This window comes from Panulirus ornatus, chromosome 6 (assembly GCF_036320965.1).
Source record: "Panulirus ornatus isolate Po-2019 chromosome 6, ASM3632096v1, whole genome shotgun sequence".
Lineage (NCBI taxonomy): Eukaryota > Metazoa > Arthropoda > Malacostraca > Decapoda > Palinuridae > Panulirus > Panulirus ornatus.
This window is the reverse complement of record NC_092229.1, coordinates 42,390,072-42,413,050: the sequence shown is the minus strand read 5'-3', so window position 1 is coordinate 42,413,050 and position 22,979 is coordinate 42,390,072. Positions and strand designations below refer to the sequence as shown.

Below are 22,979 nucleotides of genomic sequence, written 5' to 3'. Positions count from 1 at the left end.
TGTGGATCAGGTGTTTGCTTTGAAGAATGTATGTGAGAAATACTTAGAAAAGCAAATGGATTTGTATGTAGCATTTATGGATCTGGAGAAGGCATATGATAGAGTTGATAGAGATGCTCTGTGGAAGGTATTAAGAATATATGGTGTGGGAGGAAAGTTGTTAGAAGCAGTGAAAAGTTTTTATCGAGGATGTAAGGCATGTGTACGTGTAGGAAGAGAGGAAAGTGATTGGTTCTCAGTGAATGTAGGTTTGCGGCAGGGGTGTGTGATGTCTCCATGGTTGTTTAATTTGTTTATGGATGGGGTTGTTAGGGAGGTAAATGCAAGAGTTTTGGAAAGAGGGGCAAGTATGAAGTCTGTTGGGGATGAGAGAGCTTGGGAAGTGAGTCAGTTGTTGTTCGCTGATGATACAGCGCTGGTGGCTGATTCATGTGTGAAACTGCAGAAGCTGGTGACTGAGTTTGGTAAAGTGTGTGGAAGAAGAAAGTTAAGAGTAAATGTGAATAAGAGCAAGGTTATTAGGTACAGTAGGGTTGAGGGTCAAGTCAATTGGGAGGTGAGTTTGAATGGAGAAAAACTGGAGGAAGTTAAGTGTTTTAGATATCTGGGAGTGGATCTGGCAGCGGATGGAACCATGGAAGCGGAAGTGGATCATAGGGTGGGGGAGGGGGCGAAAATTCTGGGGTCTTGAAGAATGTGTGGAAGTCGAGAACATTATCTCGGAAAGCAAAAATGGGTATGTTTGAAGGAATAGTGGTTCCAACAATGTTGTATGGTTGCGAGGCATGGGCTATGGATAGAGTTGTGCGCAGGAGGATGGATGTGCTGGAAATGAGATGTTTGAGGACAATGTGTGGTGTGAGGTGGTTTGATCGAGTGAGTAACGTAAGGGTAAGAGAGATGTGTGGAAATAAAAAGAGCGTGGTTGAGAGAGCAGAAGAGGGTGTTTTGAAGTGGTTTGGGCACATGGAGAGAATGAGTGAGGAAAGATTGACCAAGAGGATATATGTGTCGGAGGTGGAGGGAACAAGGAGAAGAGGGAGACCAAATTGGAGGTGGAAAGATGGAGTGAAAAAGATTTTGTGTGATCGGGGCCTGAACATGCAGGAGGGTGAAAGGAGGGCAAGGAATAGAGTGAATTGGAGCGATGTGGTATACCGGGGCTGACGTGCTGTCAGTGGATTGAATCAAGGCATGTGAAGCGTCTGGGGTAAACCATGGAAAGCTGTGTAGGTATGTATATTTGCGTGTGTGGACGTATGTATATACATGTGTATGGGGGGGGGGGGGGGGTTGGGCCATTTCTTTCGTCTGTTTCCTTGCGCTACCTCGCAAACGCGGGAGACAGCGACAAAGTATAAAAAAAAAAAAAAAATATATATATACTGCTTACTATCTTTAATTAACGCCATGTGACAACACAAGATTATCATCTTCATCACAACCTCCACCATCACCAATATCACCACCACTATCACCACCACTGTCACCATCACCACCACAATCACTACTATCACCATCACCACCACTGTCACCACTCACCATTACCACCACTATCACCACTCTCACCATCACTATCACCATTCTCACCATCACCACCTCTATCACCATCATCACCACTATCACCATTCTCACCATCACCACCACTATCACCATTCTCACCATCACCACCACTATCACCACTCACCATCACCACCACTATCACCACTCTCACCATTCTCACCATCACCACCTCTATCACCATCATCACCACTATCACCACTCTCACCATCACCACCACTATCACCATCATCACCACTATCACCACTCTCACCATCACCACCACTATCACCATCATCACCACTATCACCACTCTCACCATTACCACCACTATCACCATCATCACCACTATCACCACTCTCACCATCACCACCTCTATCACCATCATCACCACTATCACCACTCTCACCATCACCACCACTATCACCACTCACCATCACCATCACCATCTCCATTCTCACCATCACCACCACTATCACCACTCACCATCACTATCTCCATTCTCACCATCACTATCACCACTATCACCATCACCACGACGTGTACTAACACCATCCTTGTGGTTCCTCCTGGAAGGTGTGGTTCCAGAACCGTCGAGCCAAGTGGAGGAAAAGCGAGAGACTGAAGGAAGATCAGAGGAAGCGGGAGGCCATAGACGGTGACGTCACCACTAACACTCAGACCCAGGTTAGTGGTGTAGGGTGAGGCTAACACTCAGACCCAGGTTAGTGGTGTAGGGTGAGGCTAACACTCAGACCCAGGTTAGTGGTGTAGGGTGACACTAACACTCAGACCCAGGTTAGTGGTGTAGGGTGAGGCTAACACTCAGACCCAGGTTAGTGATGTAGGGTGGCACTAACACTCAGACCCAGGTTAGTGGTGTAGGACGGCACTAACACTCAGACCCAGGTTAGTGGTGTAGGGTGAGGCTAACACTCAGACCCAGGTTAGTGGTGTGGCTAACACTCAGACCCAGGTTAGTGGTGTAGGGTGAGGCTAACACTCAGACCCAGGTTAGTGGTGTAGGGTGAGGCTAACACTCAGACCCAGGTTAGTGGTGTAGGGTGAGGCTAACACTCAGACCCAGGTTAGTGGTGTAGGGTGACACTAACACTGACCCAGGTTAGTGGTGTAGGGTGACACTAACACTCAGACCCAGGTTAGTGGTGTAGGGTGAGGCTAACACTCAGACCCAGGTTAGTGGTGTAGGGTGGCACTAACACTCAGACCCAGGTTAGTGGTGTAGGGTGAGGCTAACACTCAGACCCAGGTTAGTGGTGTAGGGTGAGGCTAACACTCAGACCCAGGTTAGTGGTGTAGGGTGACACTAACACACAGAACCCAGGATAGTGGTGTAGGGGTGAGGCTAACACTCAGACCCAGGTTAGTGTGTAAGGGTGACACTAACAACAGACCCAGGGTTAGTGGTGTAGGTGAGGCTAACACTCAGACCCAGGTTAGTGGTGTAGGGTGAGGCTAATCACTCAGACCCCAGGTTAGTGGGTAGGGTGAGGCTAACACTCAGACCCAGGTTAGTGGTGTAGGGTGGCACTAACACTACAGACCCAGGTTAGTGGTGTTAAGGGTGAGCTAACACTCAGACCCAGGTTAGTGGTGTAGGTGAGCTAACACTCAGACCCAGGTTAGTGGTGTAGGGTGAGGCTAACACTCAGACCCAGGTTAGTGGTGTAGGGTGAGCTAACACTCAGACCCAGGTTAGTGGTTGTAGGGGTAACTACACTCAGACCCAGGTTAGTGGTAGGGTGAGGCCTAACACTCAGACCCAGGTTAGTGGGTAGGGTGGCTAACACTCAGACCCAGGTTAGTGTGTAGGGTGAGGCTAACACTCAGACCCAGGTTAGTGGTGTAGGGTTCGTGGCCTAACACTCAGACCCAGGTTAGTGGTGTAGGGTGAGGCTAACACTCAGACCCAGGTTAGTGGTGTCACTAACACTCAGACCCAGGTTAGTGGTGTAGGGTGACACTAACACTCAGACCCAGGTTAGTGGTGTAGGGTGACACTAACACTCAGACCCAGGTTAGTGGTGTAGGGTGACACTAACACTCAGACCCAGGTTAGTGGTGTAGGGTGACACTAACACTCAGACCCAGGTTAGTGGTGTAGGGTGACACTAACACTCAGACCCAGGTTAGTGGTGTAGGGTGACACTAACACTCAGACCCAGGTTAGTGGTGTAGGGTGACACTAACACTCAGACCCAGGTTAGTGGCGTAGGGTGAGGCTAACACTCAGACCCAGGTTAATGGTGTCACTAACACTCAGACCCAGGTTAGTGGTGTGGCTAACACTCAGACCCAGGTTAGTGGTGTAGGGTGGCACTAACACTCAGACCCAGGTTAGAGGTGTAGGGTGAGGCTAACACTCAGACCCAGGTTAGTGGTGTCACTAACACTCAGACCCAGGTTAGTGGTGTGGCTAACACTCAGACCCAGGTTAGTGGTGTAGGGTGGCACTAACACTCAGACCCAGGTTAGTGGTGTAGGGTGACACTAACACTCAGACCCAGGTTAGTGGTGTAGGGTGACACTAACACTCAGACCCAGGTTAGTGGTGTAGGGTGGCACTAACACTCAGACCCAGGTTAGTGGTGTGGCTAACACTCAGACCCAGGTTAGTGGTGTAGGGTGGCACTAACACTCAGACCCAGGTTAGAGGTGTAGGGTGAGGCTAACACTCAGACCCAGGTTAGTGGTGTCACTAACACTCAGACCCAGGTTAGTGGTGTCACTAACACTCAGACCCAGGTTAGTGGTGTCACTAACACTCAGACCCAGGTTAGTGGTGTAGGGTGTCACTAACACTCAGACCCAGGTTAGTGGTGTGGCTAACACTCAGACCCAGGTTAGTGGTGTCGGGTGGCAATAACACTCAGACCCAGGTTAGTGGTGTAGGGTGTGGCTAACACTCAGACCCAGGTTAGTGGTGTAGGGTGACACTAACACTCAGACCCAGGTTAGTGGTGTAGGGTGAGGCTAACACTCAGACCCAGGTTAGTGGTGTAGGGTGACACTAACACTCAGACCCAGGTTAGTGGTGAGGCTAACACTCAGACCCAGGTTAGTGGTGTAGGGTGAGGCTAACACTCAGACCCAGGTTAGTGGTGTAGGGTGAGGCTAACACTCAGACCCAGGTTAGTGGTGTCGCTAACACTCAGACCCAGGTTAGTGATGTCGCTAACACTCAGACCCAGGTTAGTGGTGAGGCTAACACTCAGACCCAGGTTAGTGGTGTAGGGTGAGGCTAACACTCAGACCCAGGTTAGTGGTGTAGGGTGAGGCTAACACTCAGACCCAGGTTAGTGATGTCGCTAACACTCAGACACAGGTTAGTGGTGTGGCTAACACTCAGACACAGGTTAGTGGTGTGGCTAACACTCAGACACAGGTTAGTGATGTCGCTAACACTCAGACACATGGTAATAACACAGTTAAGTTGTGCACAAAATGGTCTGAAACATATCAGAATTTTCAGTGAAATTTATGATTAAGGATTTATAAATATTTTTTCTTAATTATTCATTAATGAAAATAATTGATGGAGTTTTACCTGTAATTTACAATAACCTAATTATCATTACCATTAACATTTATTCTTATATTCACTATGATTCAGTTGGTTTATACTAGGTTGGTCTCGCCGTAAACGGAAATAACTAACAGGATGATAGTTATTATATAAACAGAAATAATTATCTATAATTTCTGTTTATATTGATCGCATTTTTATAGGGAAATATCCCCATTATTGTGTGTGTGTGTGTGTGTGTGTGTGTGTGTGTGTGTGTGTGTGTGTGTGTGTGTGTGTGTGTGTGTGTGTGTGTGTGTGTGTGTGTGTGTGTGTATGTATGTGTGTGTGTGTATGTATTTGTGTGTATGTGTGTGTGTGTGTGTGTGTGTGTGTGTGTATGTATTTGTGTGTATGTGTGTGTGTGTGTGTGTGTGTGTGTGTGTGTGTGTGTGTGTGTGTGTGTGTGTGTGTGTGTGTGTGTGTGCGTGTGTATGTTTGTGTGTGTCTGTGTGAGTGTGTGTGTGTGTGTGTGTGTGTGTGTGTATGTGTGTGTGTGTGTGTTTGTATTTGTGTGTATGTGTGTGTGTGTGTGTGTGTGGTGTGTGTGTGTGTGTGTGTGTGTGTGTGTGTGTGTGTGTGTGTGCGTGTGTGTGTGTGTGTGTGTGTGTTTTCCTTTAACGTCCGTGATTGTTTTTATCGTTCTCGTTTTCTTTGAGGAGAGCCACTGTGTGTATATGTGTGCAGCATGTTGCCCCCGTTTTCAGTGTGTGTGTCCCATGTTCCTCGTTTTCTGTATTTTCCGTTAACGTTCAGTGTTGTTCCCATTTTCTGTGAGAGCTCGTCTAAGGGCGTGGCTGACGGAGTGTTGTGTGTTCTTTCTCCCGCAGGGCGAGGCCGGTGAGGACCCAGACGCCTCCGCCGTCAGTAGCAACTTGGAGGTAACCTCTCCCGCCTCCCCACACTCCCCGCCCACCTCACGCCCGCACACGCCCACGCCCTCCCATGAAGACTACCCCGCCCACTCTCCCCTCGGACACGCCCCTTCCCCCGAGCCCAACACACCCTCCCTGGAGGCCGACCAATCAGCATCGCCGCTAGCCTACGACCACGCCCACTTTCAAGAGAGGGGGGATGGGCGTGGGCTCCTGGGTGAGCGGGAGGCCAGAGATGAGGAGCAGGGGCGTGAGGCGCCGCCCACTCCACCCCTCAAGCCTTCCTCACCTAAACTAGAGGAGTGAGTTGCTATATCCTGACGTCATCATTCTTATATCATCATCATAATCATTATATCATCATCATAATCATTATCATCATTATCTTCATCATCATCATCATCATTATTATCATTATCATCATCATTATCATCATCATTATCATTATCATCATCATTATCATTATCATCATCATTATCATTATAATCATCATTATCATTATCATCATTATCATCATTATCATCATTATCATTATCATCATCATTATGTTTTTATAATCTTCCAAGTATTATAGACACTGGTATACGCATACGATTATCATGTCGGTCATGTACACCAGCCATGTACACCCTCACGACAGTCATGTACACTACATAACAGCATGTACACCCTCACAACAGTCATGTACACGGTATACCAGCCATGTACACCCTCACAACAGTCATGTACACGGTATACCAGCCATGTACACCCTCACGACAGTCATGTACACTACATAACAGCATGTACACCCTCACAAGTCATGTACACGGTACACCAGCCATGTACACCCTCACAACAGTCATGTACACGGTATACCAGCCATGTACAACCTCACAACAGTCATGTACACGGTATACCAGCCATGTACACCCTCACAACAGTCATGTACACGGTATACCAGCCATGTACAACCTCACAACAGTCATGTACACGGTATACCGGCCATGTACAACCTCACAACAGTCATGTACACGGTATACCAGCCATGTACAACCTCACAACAGTCATGTACACGGTATACCAGCCATGTACATCCTAACAGCAGTCTTGTACACCACATACCAGCCATGTACACTCAGAACAGTCATGTACACGTCACACCAGTCATGTACACCCTTATTACAGCCATGCACATGACACAACAGTCATGTACAAGTATAAAACCATTATGTGCACGACACATCAGTCATGTACACCCTCACAAAAGCCATGTACACGACATGTACACCCTCACAAAAGCCATGTACACGACACACACCAGTCTTATCCTGTTCATATATCAATTGTTTACGAGTATGATTCTGTACCGACCTATTCACCCATCCATCTACCCCCATCACTCCATTTCTAACCTGATGGTCGGGTCGGGTTTTAACCTGATGGTCGGGTCGGGTTCTAACCTGATGGTTGTGTCGGGTTCTAACCTGATGGTTGTGTCGGGTTCTAACCTGATGGTCGGGTCGGGTTCTAACCTGATGGTCGGGTCGGGTTCTAACCTGATGGTCGGGTCGGGTTCTAACCTGATGGTCGGGTCGGGTTCTAACCTGATGGTCGGGTCGGGTTCTAACCTGATGGTTGTGTCGGGTTCTAACCTGATGGTCGGGTCGGGTTCTAACCTGATGGTCGGGTCGGGTTCTAACCTGATGGTCGGGTCGGGTTCTAACCTGATGGTTGTGTCGGGTTCTAACCTGATGGTCGGGTCGGGTTCTAACCTGATGGCCGGGTCGGGTTTTAACCTGATGGTCGGGTCGGGTTTTAACCTGATGGTCGGGTCGGGTTCTAACCTGATGGTCGGGTCGGGTTCTAACCTGATGGTTGTGTCGGGTTCTAACCTGATGGTCGGGTCGGGTTCTAACCTGATGGTCGGGTCGGGTTCTAACCTGATGGTTGTGTCGGGTTCTAACCTGATGGTCGGGTCGGGTTCTAACCTGATGGTCGGGTCGGGTTCTAACCTGATGGCCGGGTCGGGTTTTAACCTGATGGTCGGGTCGGGTTTTAACCTGATGGTCGGGTCGGGTTCTAACCTGATGGTCGGGTCGGGTTCTAACCTGATGGTTGTGTCGGGTTCTAACCTGATGGTCGGGTCGGGTTCTAACCTGATGGCCGGGTCGGGTTCTAACCTGATGGTCGGGTACATTACTGCGCACGCATCACCAAACCAGACAGACCTCCTCATGCTGACTGACCCCCTTGCTCTGAGGTGACACACGAACTTAAACGATATTTTTTTTTTATGTGTTGATTTGACGTGTTGATTATTGTGTGTGTGTGTGTGTGTGTGTGTGTGTGTGTGTGTGTTGAGGTCAACGTCTTCGTCCACCCACCGCCACACACACACACACACACACACACACACACACACACACACACACACACACACACACAAGATACTTGTGTGTGTGTGTGTGTGTGTGTGTGTGTGTGTGTGTGTGTGTGTGTTGAGGTCAACGTCTTCGTCCACCCACCGCCACACACACACACACACACACACACGATACTTGTGTGTGTTTGTGTGTGTGTGTGTGTGTGTGTCATCCAGTCACCAGTGGGTTATCTCACACCTTGATCCCTCACCTTCCCAGACCTGCCCACGTCTCTCACTACATCTGCCTGCTCATCTCTCTCTCTCTCTCTCTCTCTCTCTCTCTCTCTCTCTCTCTCTCTCTCTCTCTCTCTCTCTCTCTCTCATCTGTATCCACCATAACCACAGGTATGACGTACCACCTCCACCTGACCTTCTCACGTCTTCATGCTGCCACTCCCCCAATAGACCGTATGACACGACCTTCCATCTTCCGCGACCCTACATTATCAGCGCCTCCTTACTCACGTACAACTCAGCGCCTCCTTACTCACTTACAACCCATTTTTTTTTTTGTGGGCTATCCTCTTTGCGTTATCTGTACAGCTTCTGGCACTACCACAGTGATCTGTGAGTTTCTTCCACGATCGCACACAACTTCGAAGGAAGCCATTGGTCTGTCGCTCTTCGTATGTTTTTGTATTTCTTCCCAACGACACCTCTGATTTTCATCTTTCCTTTATGTACATCATCGACCTGGCCTCTGCTCACTCACCCACGCACTCCTCCCTCCTCCATCATCGCTCTCCCTCCCTCTCTCCCTCCCCAGTTCGACCCATCTCCTCCACTGGATCAGCCAACAAGACGGCGTCATCTACATACAACAGCGGCCACTGTCCGGTCTGTACCCCCCTGGTCAACTACCCCCCTCCCCCCTTGCTCTCACCACACACACACACACACACACACACACACACACACACACACACACACACACACACACACTAACTCATCCATAACACATCCAGTGATCATGGTGTTGACACAACCGTAACACAACCCCAATATGGATTTCAGGTCACTCAATCATATCTCCGCCTACACTCATAACACACACTGCCGCTACACTCATAACATACACCGACGCTACACTCATAACATACACCGACGCTACACTCATAACACACACTACCGCTACACTCATAACACACAAAGCCGCTACACTCATAACATACACCGACGCTACACTCATAACATACACCTCCACTACACTCATAACGTACACCGACGCTACACTCATAACATACACCGACGCTACACTCATAACACACACCGCCGCTACACTCATAACACACACCTCCGCTACACTCATAACATACACCGACGCTACACTCATAACGTACACCGACGCTACACTCATAACATACACCGACGCTACACTCATAACACACACCGACGCTACACTCATAACACACACCGCCGCTACACTCATAACATACACCGCCGCTACATTCATAACACACACCGCCGCTACACTCATAACATACACCGACGCTACACTCATAACACACACCGCCGCTACACTCATAACATACACCGACGCTACACTCATAACACACACCGCCGCTACATTCATAACACACACCGCCGCTACACTCATAACACACACCGCCGCTACACTCATAACACACACCGCCGCTACACTCATAACACACACCGCCGCTACACTCATAACACACACCACCGCTACACTCATAACATACACCGCCGCTACACTCATAACACACACCGCCGCTACACTCATAATCCATACTACCGCTACACTCATAACACACACTACCGCTACACTCATAACACACACTACCGCTACACTCATAACACACACCACCGCTACACTCATAACACACACTACCGCTACACTCATAACATACACCGCCGCTACACTCATAACATACACCGCCGCTACACTCATAACACACACCGCCGCTACACTCATAACACACACCGCCGCTACACTCATAACACACACCACCGCTACACTCATAACACACACAGCCGCTACACTCATAACACACACCGCCGCTACACTCATAACACACACTACCGCTACACTCATAACACACACTACCGCTACACTCATAACACACACTACCGCTACACTCATAACACACACCACCGCTACACTCATAACACACACTACCGCTACACTCATAACATACACCGCCGCTACACTCATAACATACACCGCCGCTACACTCATAACACGCACCGCCGCTACACTCATAACATACACCGACGCTACACTCATAACACACACCGCCGCTACACTCATAACATACACCACCGCTACACTTATAACATACACCGACGCTACACTCATAACACACACCACCGCTACACTCATAACATACACCACCGCTACACTCATAACATACACCGCCGCTACACTCAGAACATACACCGCCGCTACACTCATAACACACACCACCGCTACACTCATAACATACACCGCCGCTACACTCATAACATACACCCACGCTACACTCATAACATACACCGACGCTACACTCATAACATACACCGACGCTACACTCATAACACACATCGACGCTACACTCATAACACACACCGACGCTACACTCATAACATAGACCATCGCTACACTCATAACACACACCGCCGCTACACTCATACACCGAAGCTACACTCATAACGTACACCGCCGCTACACTCATAACATACACCGAAGCTACACTCATAACATAGACCATCGCTACACTCATAACACACACCGCCGCTACACTCATACACCGAAGCTACACTCATAACGTACACCGCCGCTACACTTATAACACACACCTCCGCTTCCGTTACAAAACCTCATAACAGCGTCCGGGTCTTCCATGTACTCCAACCTACAGCAAAACTTTCCACAGTGTCTTCCAATTCAAGTACAACTCACTTCTCACTCCACAAGTACAGTGTTTACTTCTTTCCATTGTTTGCCTCGTACTTTGATTGTCTACGTGTAAACAACTGGTTTACAGGTCCTCCTCCCTCCCTACACCCGCCGCTTTGGACCTCACGAACAGGAGCTTCACCATTCGTGTTAACACAGTCACTCACCCTCCAGCCTTCCCGATGATGGTGATATGTTTGTTTCCTCTTTAACAGTTCCTTTTACCTCCTTTGCCACTGTACAGTGAAACAGGTACTTCCTTCCTGCAGCCAGCAGACACCTGACCACTCTTCCATGTCTCCACACACACTCTCTCCAGGTCCAGTCCATATGGGTGTCACTTCCACTCCTCGCTTACCACTCCAGCTTCTCCATTCTTTCGTGGGATTATCTCTCCTCTTACGTTCGCCTTTCATACATCTGTTGTTCTCCCTTCTTACCACTCTCCTTACCGTGCGAATAGACAATAGACATGTCTGTCTCTCTCACCTTCATCTCCCATCAGATTTATCAAATGTCTTCTCCATCTCTTGCTAACTTTATGTTTTCTTGCTAATAGTCTCTCACATGTCTAACATATTTTCACTCCTCACACATTCTTCTCTTCTGCTTTCATTCTTCGTCCTCTTCTTTTAATTTTCCGTTCATTTACCCTTGTTGCTTCACATTTATCGATATATACATACATATATATATATATATATATATATATATATATATATATATATATATATATATATATATGTATATAACCATCTTTTTAACTCTTCTGTTACACTATATTACATAATCATGACAAATTTTCCGGCAGATTTGTCTCCTTCCAAATTTTCCTCTTCCCCCCACCACCAGCTCACTCATGTCCTCATTCCACCACGTTGTACCACTCCTGCCACACGCTATACACGACACGTCCCAGGCAGCCACCAGTAGAGACATGATCACCTCCCCTGCACACCACCAGTACCTCACCGTGACCAGGTTCCTCCTACAGTCTTACCGTGCAAGGTGCGCTGCTCCCTTCCACACCTCAACTTTATCTACTCCTGTGTCATTTACCACACACTGCTCACCGACGTACAAGATGTGACACACTCCCTCCAAACCTTCACCAAGATCCTACATCATTAACGCTTGTATCACATTCATTCTTGCCATTTTTTTTTTTTTTTCAATTTTCCAAAAGAAGGAACAGTGAAGGGGGCCAGGTGAGGATATTCCCTCAGAGGCCCAGTCCTCTGTTCTTAACGCTACCTCGCTAACGCGGGAAATGGTGAATAGTATGAAAATATATATATATATATATATATATATATATATATATATCCAAGTGGTTAGCGTTTTCCCAGCCGCCACAGAAACGGTAGCGGTTCGAATCCCGCTATAACACCACATAACTCAGGGTCACACACGAGTGTTGTCGGGCGGTGGCCGGCGGTCGTGGCAGCCGCCGCTACCGCACTGGCCAGCGCCTCCCGCTTGCCAGACACGTTGTCTTCATCTCGTAATTTCAGCATCAATACTTAATGTCTCCTGTTTTGTGATGTATTAACTGTTGTGGAAAGCGTATCTGTGGGTCAGTGAGGCATATTCATTCAAATAGGATTAAAGGTTGAATAAATAAATTGATCTGTATAGTATTTATAATAATCTACTTACGGTTGTAATTGAGGGGGGGAAATAGATTAAGCTAAGGAATGAATACTAGATTATAAGTCCATATTTCACGCTATATAAGGCAAGGAAAAAATATATATATATGTAATTTAGGAAGAGACTTTGCGATCAGCAGGAGACGGGAGAGCGGCCTCCAGCGGCCGGCGGCACACACTCACCATGGCTTCATCTCTCTCACTACGCAGACGCCGGGCTGAGGGGGCGGCCTCTTCCCCTGGCCCCGCCCCGCTGGGTGACGTCACGTCAACGTCACACCCCTCGCCGCCAATCATACGCCCGCCAGTCTCCATAAGCAGCGCGGTGGGCGGAGCGATGGGAGGTACAAGCTTCACGCCGCACTTATTTCCATCGCTTATAGACAGGTGAGCGAACATTCTCGTCCATGCCCTTCCCCGTCCCAGGCGCCTCCACCATCCCTGGGACAATCCACGGACATGATGAAAGTTAAAAAAAAAGAAAGAAAAAAAGGGTTGATTCATCTGCTGGAATGATAGGGAAAAAAACCTATAATTGTGAGCAAGAGTCGAACCCACGCTTCCAGGTGGAGGACCATATATTATACACAAGGTCGCAGAGGGTCTGGTTGAAACACACACTTGCTGAAGACGACGAACGAAATTGATGATTTTGATGACTTGAATAATCTTAAGTGGATCAGGAGGGAATGAGTAGGTTACTGTAGTTCAGAGGGGGTTATATTAATGGCGGGGGGGGGCGATTATGTCCTTACTGAAGGAGGTTGAAGCGGGATATTATTGTTCTTGTGGTGGTGAGGGGAGGGGGGGGGGGGGATGTCACGGGACGCTGTCTCTCACGACGGCTCTCTCTCTCTCTCTCTCTCTCTCTTTCTCTCTCTCTCTCTCTCTCTCTCTCTCTCTCTCTCTCTCTCTCTCTCTCTCTCCTTGATGGCACCGCTACGTCACAGCTGCTGACATAGGAGCCATGTTTACATAGATATGGTCGATGTGTTCTATATTGAGGAATAAGAAGGGATGACGGGACGGGAAGGGAGGATGTGAAGGGTAAGGGGAAAGGATGACGTGAAGGGTGAGGGGAAGGGATGACTGAGGGGTAACGTGAAGGGTGACGGGAAAGGATGACGTAAGGGGTGAGGGGGAAAAGATGACGTGGGGGTTGATGGAAAGGGATGATACGAGGGGTGACGGGAATGGATGACGTGAGCGGTGACGGGACGGGATGACGTGACAGATGACGTGAAGAGATGACGAGACAGATGACGTGAAGGGTGAAGGGAAGGGATGACGTGAAGGGTGAAGGGAAGGAGGGAAATTTTTGTTTAAAAAGGACAAGACGTCAGAGTGTGGCACAGCTACACAGCTGTTGCTGTGGTGGTAGTCTGGCGGGCAGCTAGATCAGTCACTCCTGTTGTTCTTGTTCTTCAGGCAAGAACAGAGTTATTAGCTGGAACTTGAACAAAACGAGGAAGTGCGGGAGGTGAAGGAAGAAGGAAGTGCGGGAGGTGAAAGAAGAAGGAAGTGCGGGAGGTGAAGGAAGAAGGAAGTGCGGGAGGTGAATGAAGAAGGAAGTGCGGGAGGTGAATGAAGAAGGAAGTGCGGGAGGTGAATGAAGAAGGAAGTGCGGGAGGTGAAGGAAGAAGGAAGTGCATGCGGTAATTCTTTTTTTTTGAGTTATTTTATTACCAAGGTTGTTGGTTCTTAGGTAACTAATACGTACAGGACGTGTCCGTTATTACCACTGTGCCACACAGGACGTGTCCGTTATTACCACTGTGCCACACAGGACGTGTCCGTTATTACCACTGTGCCACACAGGACGTGTCCGTTACTACCACTGTGCCACGCAGGACGTGTCCGTTATTACCACTGTGCCACACAGGACGTGTCCGTTATTACCACTGTGCCACACAGGACGTGTTCGTTACTACCACTGTGCCACACAAGACGTGTCCGTTATTACCACTGTGCCACACAGGACGTGTCCGTTACTACCACTGTGCCACACAGGACGTGTCCGTTACTACCACTGTGCCACACAGGACGTGTCCATTATTACCACTGTGCCACACAGGACGTGTCCGTTACTACCATTGTGCCACACAGGACGTGTTCGTTACTACCACTGTGCCACACAGGACGTGTTCGTTACTACCACTGTGCCACACAGGACGTGTTCGTTACTACCACTGTGCCACACAGGACGTGTCCGTTATTACCGCTGTGCCACACAGGACGTGTCCGTTACTACCACTGTGCCACACAGGACGTGTCCGTTATTACCACTGTGCCACACAGGACGTGTTCGTTACTACCACTGTGCCACACAGGACGTGTCCGTTATTACCACTGTGCCACACAGGACGTGTCCGTTACTACCACTGTGCCACACAGGACGTGTCCGTTATTACCACTGTGCCACACAGGACGTGTCCGTTACTACCACTGTGCCACACAGGACGTGTCCGTTATTACCACTGTGCCACACAGGACGTGTCCATTATTACCACTGTGCCACACAGGACGTGTCCGTTACTACCACTGTGCCACACAGGACGTGTCCGTTATTACCACTGTGCCACACAGGACGTGTCCGTTATTACCACTGTGCCACACAGGACGTGTCCGTTACTACCACTGTGTCGCACAGGACGTGGCCGTTACCACCACTGTGCCACACAGGACGGGTCCGGTACTACCACTGTGTCGCACAGGACGTGGCCGTTACCACCACTGTGTCACACAGGACGTGTCCGTTACTACCACTGTGCCACACAGGACGTGTCCGTTATTACCACTGTGTCGCACAGGACATGTCCGTTACTACCACTGTGCCACACAGGACGTGTCCGTTATTACCACTGTGTCGCACAGGACATGTCCGTTACTACCACTGTGCCACACAGGACGTGTCCATTACCACCACTGTGTCACACAAGACGTGTCCTTTACTACCATTGTACCGCACAGGGCGTGTTTGATACCACTACTGTGCCGCACAAGTCGTGTCCGTTACTACCACTGTGCCACACAGGACTCGTTGGCTGCTACCGCTGTTCCGCAAGAGACGTGTCCGTTACTACCACAGTGCCGCAGAGGACAGGTCCGTTGCCACCACTGTGCCGCGCAGGACTTGTCCAATATTTCGACTGTATTACAACTGTGCCACAGCGAACGGGTCCATTACTTCCACTCTGCCGTAGAAGACGTGTCAATTACTACCACTATGCCACACAGGACGCGTCCGTTATTACCACTGTGCCACACAGGACGTGTCCGTTATTACCACTGTGCCGCACAGGACGTGTCCGTTACCATCACTGTGTCACACAAGACGTGTCCTTTACTACCACTGTGTCGCACAAGACGTGTCCGTTACTACCATTCTGCCACACAGGACGTGTCTGTTACCATCACTGTGTCACACAAGACGTGTCCTTTACTACCACTGTGTCGCACAAGACGTGTCCGTTACTACCACTGTGCCACACAGGACGTGTCCGTTATTACCACTGTGCCACACAGGACGTGTCCGTTACTACCACTGTGCCACACAGGACGTGTCCGTTACTACCACTGTGCCACACAGGACGTGTCCGTTACTACCACTGTGCCACACAGGACGTGTCCGTTATTACCACTGTGCCACACAGGACGTGTCCGTTATTACCACTGTGCCACACAGGACGTGTCCGTTACTACCACTGTGCCACACAGGACGTGTCCGTTATTACCACTGTGCCACACAGGACGTGTTCCTTACCACCACTGTGTCGTCCTGTTAAGCCCCAGTGGTGCGCAAGGTCTGTGTTGCTGTACCCAGTGGGCACAGCAGCGCAATGAAGGATTGTGGCACTCAAGTGGCACTCAAGTGGTTACACAGGTGGCACTCAAGTGGTTACACAGGTGACTGTGATGGGGGAAGGGGGGGGGGTCAGCTTAACCCCAGTGGGTTGCCACCTCACCCCAACCTCCCCATGTGTTCAGTGGGCAAAGGTTGTGTAACCACTTCACGGGGTTACGATCGTACACACGAAGCTGTTACGGTCGTCATTTAAGGAATCAAGTAATGTAATCACTGAGGGAATTGAGTAATGTAATCGCTCAATAGATTAAGTGATGTAATCACTCAATAAATTAAGTGATGTAATCTCTCAATGAATTAAGTTAATGTAATCACTGAAGGAATTGTCCGTGTGATTACTTAAGGGATTAAGTCAATGTAATCACACAAGGAATCAAGTCAATGTAATCACACAAGGAATCAAGTCAATGTAATCACTCAAGGAATCAAGTCAATGTAATCACTCAAGGAATCCGGTCAATGTAATCACTCCAGAAATCAAGTCAATGTAATCACTAGGAATTCAATGTAATCACTCAAGAAATCAAGTCAATGTAATCACTCAAGGAATCAAGTCAATGTAATCACTCAAGGAATCCGGTCAATGTAATCACTCAAGAAATCAAGTCAATGTAATCACTCTAGGAATTAAATGTAATCACTCAAGAAATCAAGTCAATGTAATCACTGTAGGAATTCAGTCAATGTAATCACTCAAGAAATCAACATGTAATCACTCAAGAAATTAAGTTAATGTAATCAATGAAGGAATTTAGTCAATGTAATCGCTTGAAGAATCAACATGTAATCACTCAAGAAATTAAGTTAATGTAATCACTCTAGGAATTCAGTCGATGTAATCACTCAAGAAATCAAGTCAATGTAATCACTCAAGAAATCAAGTCAATGTAATCACTGTAGGAATTCAGTCAATGTAATCACTCAAGAAATCAAAATGTAATCACTCAAGAAATTAAGTTAATGTAATCACTCTAGGAATTCAGTCGATGTAATCACTCAAAAAATCAAAATGTAATCACTCAAGAAATTAAGTTAATGTAATCACTCAAGAAATCAACATGTAATCACTCAAGAAATTAAGTTAATGTAATCACTCAAGAAATTAAGTTAATGTAATCAGTGAAGGAATTTAGTCAATGTAATTGCTCCAGGGTTTTGGTCACTTTTACTCACTAGAGACAACGATATATTGATCTTCTATATAAACCAACTGTTAACTTCAGTCACACACACACACACACACACACACACACACACACTCACACACACTCACACACACACACACACACACACACACACACACTCACACACACACACACACACACTCACACTCACACACACACACACACACACACACACTCACACACACACTGGCAACTGGCAAGTGACGTCACCATCAGCTAAGTGACGTCACCATCAGCTGAGGATGACGCCATAAAATCACATTGTCAGTGGATGGTGACGTCAGCTGGTCATCCTAGGTTGGCTAGGGTTTCCCCAGGGAAGAGCAGTAGTTTGCAGGCTAACCCTGTCCAGTAAGCATCCTAGCTCATCCTAGCCATCTCCACTAAAGACCTAGCTATCCCATATCCTATCCTAGCAGCCCCTCAGCTTGACCCTAGCGGTCCTAAGCCTAACCCTAGCAGCCCACAGCCCGACCCTAGCAGCTCAAAACTTGACCCTATTAGCCCTAAACGCAGCCCCACAGCCCGACCCTAGCGACCCTAGCCTACCCTAGCCCTCAGCCCAACCCAGCTGCCCCCTAGCTCACTCCCAGCATCTCTCAGCCCGCTCCACCTTGGCCCCAGCCAGACTCTCTCTCTCCCTCTGGAGGCAGACTAATTAAGTCAATTAAACTCTTAGCTTGTCAGGTAATTAACACGAGTTGAGACTCCCTGGTTAGTTATGCTCTTTACAGGGCCTCGTCTTAGACGCTCTGTCCCCCCCCACCCACCCGAACGTCCTACCTTCCCCCCTCCCCTCCCCTCCCGCCGTCTTATGCTTTTGACGGGGCCGTCAAAGACTTATGCCCTGTGCGGGGCCCTCGTCTTATGCGCTGTGCCGGGCTCCGTCTGTCGCTCTACCCCCGGCTATCGTTTTATGCCTTTGTCGGTATCAAGCAGAATTTGAATTACAAAATCCACGTAGAAACAAAATAATGGAACTCCTCCCACAGCATTGATGATATTTCATATCTTTTTATGTCATATCAAAAAGGAATTTCCTTCATCCATCTGTGTCTTCTGTTGTCATTTACTTTCTACTTAAATTTACATATTTTTCCACAAATGTTTTACTTTTTTTTGAGGGAAAGAACGAAGAGAAATAAATAAGATAGATATGATAAAGATGGGTGGCCCTTTACCGAGCGTGACACTTGTCCTTATGCTCAGGGACGGGCCCCTCCCATTGTTCTTCGTGTGTGGTTTGCTCCCAGGGCCCCACAGCTGGTCTGTTCCCAGGGCCCCACAGCTGGTCTGTTCCCAGGGCCCCACAGCTGGTCTGTTCCTAGGACTCCACAGCTGGTCTGTTCCTAGGGCTCCACAGCTGGTCTGTTCCTAGGACTCCACAGCTGGTCTGTTCCTAGGGCTCCACAGCTGGTCTGTTCCTAGGGCTTCACAGCTGGTTTACTCCCACGTCCCCACAGCTGGTTTGCTCCCAGGACCCCACAGCTGGTCTGTTCCCAGGGCCCCACAGCTAACCTGATCCCAGGACCCCACAGCTGGTCTGTTCCCAGGGCCCCACAAGTAGCCTGATCCCAGGGCTTCACAGCTGGTCTGTTAATCTCTTCGTAGGGCTTCACAGCTGGTCTATTCACAGGCAATTATAGCTGGTCTGTTCTCAAGGGCATCGCTGCTAGTTTGCTCTTAGGGTTCGACAGCTGGTCTGTTCTCCGGGCCTCACAGCTGGTTGGTCTGTCCTCAGGGTTTCACAGCTGGTCTCTTTTGAAGGATTCACAGCGCTTTGGGATTGTGGTTTCTGATCTTAGTTTTTATTTTTTGAGGTTTCGTATTGGTCTGGTCCAGGGGTATCAGGGTACGTTGGTCTGTGGGTTTCACTGTATCCTGATCTCGAGGTTTCAAGTGAGGTCGGGTCTCGAGGCCTCATATCTGGTCTGGTTTCGAAGCTTCACAGCTGTGGTTTGGTATCGAAAGGTCGTATCTGGTATGAGGTCGAGGCTTTACTCCTGCTCTGGTCTCGAGGCTTCACATATGGTTTGATCTCGAGGCTTCATCCCTGGTTTGATCTCGAGGCTTCATCCCTGGTCTTGTCTCGAGGCTTCATATATGGTCCTGTCTCGAGGCTTCATCCCTGGTTTGATCTCGAGGCTTCTTCCTTAGTCTTGTCTTCACACGTTCTGGTCTTGATACTTAGTGGCGTCTTGTGGCTCCCGCGGCTGTGTATTTATAAGTGTGTGTGTGTGTGTGTGTGTGTGTGTGTGTGTGTGCAATTGCCTATTTGTAATGACTTGCTTGTACTTTAGGGGGGGGGGGGGATTGTACACTCATTGGTTCCCATCTCTTGAACCTTCTCGACTGTAACACATCTTCTTAAACCTATGTATGATGTCTGCAATGACCATGTCCTCAGCCATTCCCTTCAATTCATCCATCACTTTTATACTAAAGATAATGATTTATTTACGTATTTCCTAAAAAGTTTCTTGCTAAGTTCATGTCATGTTCCCTGATTGCTTTCGAAGAACTGTTCACCGTCCACCTCACCAATCTGTTTCAAACTTGAAGGTTGTGGTCAGGTCACCCCTCACTCTTTTCTCTTCCAAAGTGGACGACTGTTAGACCTTTACCCTTCCCTTGTAACTCAACTCTCTTAATTCTAATACCATCCTCTAGACTTTCTCTATCAACTATTTGTGTTTCTTTAAGTGCGGTAGCCAAACCTGACAGACATATCTTAGTCTTGGCCTTATGTAGGATGTGATCATCTTGCTGTACATTTCCTCATCCGTATTCTTGAAAGTTGTTCTGATGTTCGTTACAAGACAACTTGTCTCCTGTACGCTTCTACTCCGGCGACAGGTTTGGGACGATGTCAACTCCCACATAAGAGTCCTTCTCACACACACAAAATCCTGTAACGTATTTCCTGCAGAATGATGATAATACTGAGGTCTTCTTACACTCTGTGTCTGATCCTCATTACTTTATATTTGCTCGATTTGTGTTCATTGAGAGCACGTCGACCCACGTATACCACATCGCTCCAATTCACTCTCTCCCGTGAACGCCTTTCATCCTCCTCTACGTTCAGGCTCTTAGCACTCAGAATCTATTTCACTCCATCCTTCCATCTTAAATTTGGTCTTCCCATTTCTCCTTGTTCCCTCAACTTTTAACACATACATCCTTTTTTTTTCGTCAATCTCTCCTCACATATTTTCTTTTCCTTTTGTCAAACTATTTGAACACACCCTCTTCAGCTCTCTCAGTCTCACTCGTTTTTATTACCACATATCTCTCTTACCCTATCATATCTTACTCAAGCAACCCTACACACACCGATATTGTCCTCAAACATTTAATTTTCAACATATCAACTCTTTTCAATACATTCTTGTCTATAGCTCATGTCTCGCGTCAATACAACACCCATTCTCACCCTTCCAGATTACGAACTCTCTTTCCATACATTTCTCAATGCTCCCAGAACCTTCGCCCCCTCACCCACCCTATGACTCACCTCCGACTTCATAATTTTATTGGCTGCCACAGCCACTCCTATATATATATATATATATATATATATATATATATATATATATATATATATATATATATATATATATATATATGTGTGTGTGTGTAAAAACACTTTACTCCCTGCCGTTTTTCTACATTCAGATTTACATACTCAATGTATCTGCACTGCTGAACCTAATAACTTTGGTTTCATTCCCATTTACTTTCAACTTCACATCCTTTCACATGCTCTCCCATAATCCAACATCAACTTCGCAGTTTCTCACTCGAACCAGTGCTACCAGTGCCTAGTTGATATGCATATCTATCTGTCTATCTATCTATCTATCTATATATGGATGGATAGATAGATGCAGAGAGAGAGAGAGAGAGAGAGAGAGAGAGAGAGAGAGAGAGAGAGAGAGAGAGAGAGAGAGAGAGGGAGAGAGAGAGAGGTTAGACAGGAAGGTAGAGACAGGTAGATACGTAGACAGGAACCCTGCTGGTAGACACAGGTCGGATCTGGTCGACGGGTTAACACGTGGTCGGGTAATCCCCCTCCCTCCCTCCTCCCCCCACCCCGGGGGGCGGGGGCGACAGCCACGGCTCACCCCCGTCTCCCTCAACCCGCCTCTGAGCCGCAGCGTAAAAAGGAGTGCGGAGCAGGCAGACCCGACCCGACCCGACCCGACCCGACCCCCTGCCATCATCATTTCCTTACGAATAAACTCGACACAAGCGAAGCTCTGGGAAACGTGGCCACGTCTCCCAGAGCAGCTTAAGTCTGAGCTCTCCATTAAGGGGTAGCGTCTCAGAGCCGCCGTCTAATTACCCCTTTGCTGCCCCGTTTTTAACACATTAAACGCCTCTCCCCGCGCGTTACACGCCCCAGGGCACAAAGCTGCCGCCCCGCCACGCTGGGTCTAATCCCGAGCCGGGAGCGGGAAGGGAGGGAGGGAGGAGCAGGAGGAGAGGGGAGGGTGGAGGGTGGAGTGGGAGGGAGAGGAAGGTAGGTGGAGAAGGAGGAGGGAGATGGGAGGAGGAGGAACGGGAGGGAAAAGGAGACTTGGGAAGGAGAATGAAGGACAGGGATGGAAAAGAGGAGGAAGAAGATGACATGCATGACAAATGTGGTGGTGGTGAGGAGGAGGAGGTGGTGGAGACGGGAGGAGACGTGGTGGTGGTGAGGAGGAAGAGGAGGAGGTGGAGAAGGGAGGAGGCGTGGTGGTGGTGAGGAGGAGGAAGAGGTGGAGACGGGAGGAGGCGTGGTGGTGAGGAGGAGGAGGAAGAGGTGGAGACGGGAGGAGACGTGGTGGTGGTGAGGAGGAGGAAGAGGTGGAGACGAGAGGAGACGTGGTGGTGGTGAGGAGGAGGAAGAGGTGGAGACGGGAGGAGACGTGGTGGTGAGGAGGAGGAGGAAGAGGTGGAGACGGGAGGAGACGTGGTGGTGGTGAGGAGG

At 48.5% G+C, this 22,979-nt stretch overlaps 1 protein-coding gene across 1 annotated transcript in view; it reads left to right on the top strand.

The window, feature by feature from the left end:
* Drgx (Dorsal root ganglia homeobox) overlaps positions 1-22,979 on the top strand; it is a 221,310-nt gene that overhangs the window by 169,530 nt on the left and 28,801 nt on the right. Inside the window, exons 5-7 of the mRNA XM_071662823.1 lie at positions 2,116-2,226; positions 5,956-6,302; positions 13,166-13,342. Coding sequence (XP_071518924.1) covers positions 2,116-2,226; positions 5,956-6,302; positions 13,166-13,342 — 635 coding nt within the window. The remainder of the gene's footprint in view (positions 1-2,115; positions 2,227-5,955; positions 6,303-13,165; positions 13,343-22,979) is intronic.